Source organism: Onychostoma macrolepis, chromosome 15, assembly GCF_012432095.1.
Source record: "Onychostoma macrolepis isolate SWU-2019 chromosome 15, ASM1243209v1, whole genome shotgun sequence".
Lineage (NCBI taxonomy): Eukaryota > Metazoa > Chordata > Actinopteri > Cypriniformes > Cyprinidae > Onychostoma > Onychostoma macrolepis.
Window position 1 is genome coordinate 9,509,127 of NC_081169.1, and position 7,650 is coordinate 9,516,776.

At 32.4% G+C, this 7,650-nt stretch overlaps 1 protein-coding gene across 1 annotated transcript in view; it reads left to right on the top strand.

Annotated features, from left to right (window-relative positions):
• The window catches only part of gbe1b (glucan (1,4-alpha-), branching enzyme 1b), a 154,430-nt gene extending 151,749 nt beyond the window's left edge, over nucleotides 1-2,681 (top strand). The window contains exon 16 of the mRNA XM_058745129.1: nucleotides 1,286-2,681. Within this exon, the coding sequence (XP_058601112.1) occupies nucleotides 1,286-1,348 (63 nt within the window). The 3' untranslated portion in view covers nucleotides 1,349-2,681. The remainder of the gene's footprint in view (nucleotides 1-1,285) is intronic.
• Nucleotides 2,682-7,650: the final 4,969 nt, after the last annotated feature.

The window sequence follows — 7,650 nt, forward strand, 5'->3', positions numbered from 1 at the left end:
ACATTGCAACATTAATTTACAGTGCATTTCATGAAATATCACTTTAGTATTTTAGTAAAATATTTGAGTAAAATTAAGTATTTTTTTAATCAGGATCTATTTATTTATTCAAAAATACATTAACAACGCAGTTCATGCTAATAGTGGCCATTCTGTTATGAATGTGTGTTTAATTGAATAGTTTGGAAGGCATAAAGTCAAAAATGTCAATGTGATACAATCTGATTTTATAAAAGTGGACTGATATTTTAGAAAAGAATAAACATTTGCTATTTTTTTGGAAAGGTAAGAGAGTCTATTTTGTTATTATTCAAACATTATTAATATTTTCTCAAACGTTTGTCCTCCAAATTGAAGTTATGTGAAACCAGCAAACAAAAACATGCAGGCAAAATAAAAAAGGAAATGATATCATAGAGAGGACCACTGGAAACCATTATGACTGTGTCAAGGTGTTTAAATCTTTGAAATATATCAAATAATTTGATTATTTTTATGAAAAGGCAAGATTACTTAAAATGTCATGTGATGTGACTCCCCAAAAATTTATATCATGGTATTATTAATTTGTAATATTTGTACAAAAAAAAAAAGCAAATAATAAAAAAAAAAAAAAAATGAACACAAATTAAAAAGAAATAATAATATATATATATATATATATTTTACTAGGTTACACCATGTTTTTAACTAGATTTTTAAGGGATTTTTCATTTAGTTTTTCTTTTTTTAGACTATCATTACCCCATTTAGTGTTAAAATCATTTAATGCATTTAAACTTTTCACATATATCTGCTGCATGCTGACACAAGAGCAGCATTTTACGAAAGTAGAAAACTCTTATTCTTAAAATAAATTTAAAACATTTTCATTTTTAATGTACAGCTCAATTGTAGTGAGGGCTTATTTTTGTCTTTGGTGATATTTAAAATAGTTTTTTCGCTTTCTCAGTTTGTTCTTCCTGCTTTAATTTTTTAATTAATAATAAATGTATTGTTTATTTTTATTCATATACACAGAAATTGCACATTGTGTCTCCATATACTTTTTTTTTTTTTTTTAAACCAGTTTATTTACTGACATTCTTCACATTTCTTTGAATTCATGAATATGAAAATAATAACTGTGGTCTAACTTTCACTTGAAACTTTTTTCACATTCCACAGTACTTTAGACATTTACACTTTTTCATGTTATGCATTGTTTCAAAATGTGCTACACTGCCTCAAACAAATGCCGAGTCCCTTTGATCTCTTTCTGTCTTTGGCTATTCCACTCTCTCAGGTTTACATTCCCTGCAGAACCGCTATTGTTCTGGCCAACGAGGAAATCGATTACTGCTACTGAAACACAATCAGCGATTCACCGCGAGATGGAAACCCAGCACACTTCTCTGACTCAACCTACCTCCATTCACAGCGTGTTTGCCATCATCCTTTAGAAAGCCCACATTTTCCCGTAAATTGAGTACAAGATGTTATGAATACCTTCTATCCCATTTCTGTTCAAGTCATTGTTCACAGATTATTGATTATCAAGAATTAGTTTCTCAATATCCCACTGCCCAACTGAGCTAAAGTCGAATTGCCAGGTCTGAATTACTACTGAAATTGCTATTCAACAGTGAATAATGTTGTAGTAAATAATCACTTTGACTGTGGTCAGTATTATAAGCAATATTAGTCAGCACTGTATTTATAATACTGTAATTGTGAAAAGTAAATTTAATTCATTTACATGAGTTTGATTTGTCTGCTATTTAATTTGACACAAGCACTTTTTGACATTCTGTGTCAGTGATATTAATTTCTCTATAAATATTTATGTGCACAAAGTATTAATTCATCCAAGTTCAAAAAATTTAATAAAAATCATTTGAGAATGACGTATTAATTACATGTCAGTTCAGTGCTGAGCTCTTTGTAAAGTCATAAAATCAAAGTTCTATTTTTTCTGACAGGCTGTTTCTTCAGTGCCTTTAAAACTTTTCAGTCATAACCAGGTTTTGATGAATATTTGATTTTTTTTTTTTTTTGCATTCATTTATAATATAACATCTGAGATAATATAGCTTGTGCTAATAATAAATACTAAAATTAAGTTTTAGACAGTCGTGTAGCTCAGAGAATGTGCTAATTCACTGCCCAACATGCATGTAAACATCTTTTATAATATATTTAATTTTTTTTCTCTTCAATGACAACAGCTTTTTGTAGCCCTGATTGAGATCCAGAAGTAAGTCTGTGTGTGAAAATATATGCAAATTATTATTATAATGCTAAAGCTGCTCTGCTCAAGGTGTCATTGGATGACATCTTGTTTTGTGGTCTGGTTCGAAGAAATCTAAATTTGCCCTCAATGAATTTGATGCTCACATAGATGTACAATAATTGGTAGTATAATCTGTCATACTGAGAAACCGATTTCCAGAAAGCATCTTGAATGAAGGTTCATCATCACTGCTTATTTTTGTTATTATGAAAATATAGCAGCTAATGAGGTTTTGTTTATGAAAACAAATAAAACTGCATTACAAAAAAATCCAATTCAAAAGTTTGGAGGGTCCTTGTGATGGTCAACAAATATTTGTGTGCAATGTTAAACACTGTGCTATTTGTGGGTGAAAGCCATACTAAACTGAAATAAAGCACTGCTGAAAGAAAGACTGCGCTTGTTCTTTGCTCTTCTGGAACCAAACAGTTTTCAAAGTAAAATTGCATTCATGTTTCATTTTTTTAGCATTTTAGCTTGCTTTTACCATGAAAACAAGCTGAAAAATGAACCACCCATATGACTTAATCGAGTCAGTCTCCCTTTACGATACACTAGTCAAGTATAGATTTATATTGTACCATTATTGTTGATTTAGTTACAGCAATTTTGTTCTTGCTTTGAATCAACTGGGATTTGTCTCTTGAAGCTGGTTGGTTTGGTTTAAAATTCTTAACTGAAGATTAAGATACATGCATATATCTCATTGATTTTATTTATCTGCTTGCACTCCAGTGACAATTATGTTTAGGGATGGACCTTCATGTGTATTTTCATACTAAAAATCTTGCATTTTCGTACTCTCTTAAGATGTATGCAACTCGCAGTGCTTCTAAGGTAGATATTTTCCTGTTAGTCAGGATGTATGTGCTTTCACGACCATTGATCACAGGCAAATTTGCACTGAGAGCTTGTCGGGTTTAATGCAGTGATTGTATATAGAGATGTTTAAAAAGGCTTTGTCAGTGACAGTGACATCTTTATCACTGAGATTAACAGATCAAGTCTCTAAAGTGCTCGAAAACAAACAACAAACCACATCCTCACACACTGATATACTTATTCAAGGTCCTTGATAGCTTACTCCATTAAAGTGTTATGTAACTAGAAACCTGTTTCTACCTCTGAGTGAAAAATAAAAAAGGAGTTGTGAGAAAAGGTTAGAAAAAAAGTTGCAGTTGGAAGAAATGGTCACAAATTACAATATATAAAATGACACATTGTGAGATTTAAAGTCCTAATTATGAGAAATAAAAATGTTGCAGTTGTGAAGTATAAAGTTGCAGTGTTGCAAAATACTGTCACAATGATTGATATTAGGCCCCAATGGCAAATGTGAGATATAGCGACATTGCAAGCAAAATAAAAAAAATCACATTGTGACAAATTCATAACTGTGAGATATAAAGTCACACTTAAGTCTAAATTATGAAATATACAGTATAGTCACATAATAGATATAAGGCCACACTGCGAGATAAAAAGTCTCAATGTAAAAGAAATGCAGCTATGAGAAACAAAGTCATGATTATGGAATATAAAGTCAAACAGAGAAGAAACAAATATGAGAAACAAAGTAGATAACAATTTTTCAATAATATTTGTAAAATATGAAGTCACATTCAGAGAGAGCCACACAATGAGATAAAATTCTCAATTACGAGAAATAAAGTATCAATCGTGATATAAAAATGCAAAAAAATGAAAGATAAAGTTGCACTGTGAGATATAAAGTCACACTGACCGAAAGATTCAACTGTGAGATAAAAATGAGAAACAAAGTTTCATTGAGTGATAAAATGTCTCGATTGTGAGATACAAAACAAATCTGAGAAATAGACACACGTTGAGATACAGTGAGAGATATAAATTCTCAATTACAAGAAACAAAATTGCAATGAGATAAAAAGCAAATAATGAGAAACAGTGTCAATTATGAGATAAAATCACAAATGCAATTGTGAAATATAGTCACATGGTGAGATTCACTGTAAAATCAGTGAGAGATACAAATTCTCAATTACAAGAAACAAAATTGCAATGTGAGATAAAAAGCAAATAATGAGAAACAAAGTATCAATTATGAGATAAAAATCACAAATCTGAGAAACAAATGCGCAATAGCAAAATAATTTGAGATATAAAGCCACACTGCGAGATCAAGTCACACTGAGATCAAGACTCAATTACAAGAAACAGTCACAAAATTAGATATAAAAATGCAAATACGAGAGAAAAAAAAGAGACTGCAAAATATAAAGTCACATTTTGAGATAAAATGTCTCAATTGTGAGATATAAAAATGCAATTATGAGAAACAAAGTCACAATTGTGGAATATAAAGTCAAACTGAGAGATAATTCTCACAAGAAACAAATATGAGAAACAAAGTAGATCATTTTGCAAAAAACATTTGCAAAATATAAAGTCACGTTCAGAGACATAGAGCCACACAATGAGATAAAGTCTCAATCGTGATATACAAACTTAAAAATTAAAAGCGTCACAATTGTGAAATATAAAGTTTCATTGTGAGGTATACACACGGAGCGAAAGGTTCAACTGTGAGATAAAAATGAGAATCAGAGTCAAATTGCAAGAAATAAAGTCACACTGAACGATAAAAGTCTCAAAAAGCACAAATCTGAGAAACAAAGACGCAATTACGAAATATAATCACATGGTGAGATCCACTAAAATCATTGAGAGATATGAATTTTCAATTACAAGAATCAAAATTGCAATGTGAGATAAAAAGCAAATAATGAGAAACAGTGTCAATTATGAGATAAAATCACAAATATGAGAAACAAAGGCGCAATAGCAAAATAGTCACATTTAGAGCCACGCTGAGAGATCAAGACTCAATTACGAGAAAAAATCACAAAATGAGATATAAAAATGCAAATATGAGAAACAAAGTAGCAATTTGCAAAATATAGTCGCATTGTGAGATATAAGGTCACACTCAGAGTTAAGTCTTAATTACGAGAAGCGAAATACAAAACAAAATGCAAATATGACAAAGTCACATTGCAAATCAAAGTCATACTGACAAACTACAAGAAACAAACTCTCAATTGTGTAATATACAGTTGCAATAACCTTTTTTTACTTAGAGGCAGGAATGGGTTTCCAATACTAGCAGTAAAGCCGTTTGATCACTTTCCGTTTGCAAAGGGCCTTATGTTAACTGCTCAACCATATGGTCAGTTTTATATTTTGTTGGCGGAGCACTAGAAAACATTCATATTCCACACCCATCAGTTCAATGCAAGTTCTGAACACCTCATTTACCTTTATGTAACACCAAAAGGGCTTAAAATCACTTGCTGTAATGCTAAAAGCTTTGAGAGGGCCACTTTGCATAAATATCTGCCTCTTCCACAAGGACCATTGTGAATTTGAAGGAGGACGTTGTGCTTAATCGTACCTTTCATCCTGACCAATGGCATTTTCATTAGAGTTCTTGAATTGAATGTGTTAATCTAAACGGGGGGAGTCAACAGGAGCGCTGGGACCGCTTTGTTTCGCCCCGTCTTTTTAGCTAATCAAGTCTGCTGTTCGTCATTAATCACCTCTGTGACTGCGTGGAAATCAAGAGCGACTGAAGAAAGCTGTGACCTCAGACTCCCCCTCAAGGTCATGGATATGTGGACAATGGCTTCTTTTTATGCTTATTATTCTTCCCTCTTTTTTGCTCTGCTTCATCTGCTCCTCCGTCTCCACTTACTGATGCACCATGTAAATCATCCTCTTGCATTGACACTTTCATGATGTATGTTTGGCCTTTAATGTAGTACTGGAGAATGTTCACCTTGCAATCTATCTTGCGTTTCCCTCATGGGTCGGATAAACTTGCGTTATCTCACTGATGAGCCAGCGGCAGTACTAATGAAATTTCACTTGGGTTTTGGCAGAGCTCTTGGTTGCAAAGGGATTAAGTGTTGTTCAGATGTTACAGGCCAATCTTAAAGGTTCCATGAGAGACACTGGCTGTGGTTTGTCCTCATATTCATGAAGGTAACAGTGAATAATACACAGTTCTGCCACTGCTAACTGGCGTTATACTCAAGAGTTTGTGGAGTAATGCTTCCATCTAGTGGAAGGAATATATCAGCGCCCTGGGTCTAGAAGGTATTTTAGATGGTCTTCTTTGAAATCATGATCCCTCTTTTAGGTGTCTTTAACTATTTATCAAAGACATGTAATATAAAGTAGGTCCAAAATAGAAATTTGGATGTATGCTATTTAGGTGGAATTACTAGTCTATAATTTTATGCTGTGCCTATTTAACAATTTTGTGATTTTATTCAGGTAACTTGCTGTAAGAACATATTTTAAGACATACCGATTTTGTATACACTCAATAAACGAAGAAAGATTTAATACAGACTAGGCCTACATTTAGGATTTATACATTTTGAATTGTATGTGAAATTTCCACCCATTTGGATTAGTATAACATAAGATTTCTATGCTTAATAAAAATGGCATATAGCATATTATTAACTATTTGCATTTATTTGATTTGATTATTATTTTTTCCAAAATGCATGTATCTAAATTGCTTTAAAAAACAGCACAAATCTGTTAAATGAGAATACAATTACATTTATTCAGTTAAAAAGTATTAACATGCTTAAAATGCGTCTGGCATTGGAACAAGCAATATTCTTTTAGACCAGGGGTTCTCAAAGTCTACATTCAAAGGTCTGGACCTGAACAACTGGTTATTACAAAACTCGTTTTTAGTGAAGATATACATAATACGCATAACAAATCAACACTAATTTAAAAATAAATAAAGTGTCCTTTGTATTCAAAATACATTAATAACAAGTGCAAAAGTGGCAAAACAATTAATTTAAGTATCAGAGGTCAACTGATATGGGTTTTTCTAGCGATAGATGGCCAATATATAGTGCCGTTTTTTTTTTTTGGCTGATATATTTGGCCTATTTTCTTTTTTCCCTCCTTCATCTCATAAAAGAGAGTAGAGTAATTGTGTATTGCAGGGCACAAGATGGTAGTAGTAGTAGTAGTAGTAGCCTAATTCATCGTAATAATGCATAGCTCAGTACCTTCTAAAAACAGTTCTGAAGCTTTTTGTTTATGTTTGCTGTCAGACAGCAGTGTTTCCCACAGACTTGCACATACACATTGATTCTCTGCCAGCAGGAGGCGCTGTTGGAGCGCAGATATAATGGTTTCCCTGGTAACAGCTGTAATCAAATAAGCACTGCGCTCACAAACGCTATATTACAGGAAAGACGAAATGAAAACGACATCGAGCTTTTCTGAAAATGGTCGGTTCTTTTCAAAGATACATTCATATAAAAACCCCTGCGCCGCGTTTTTATTTTGAAACGTGCAAT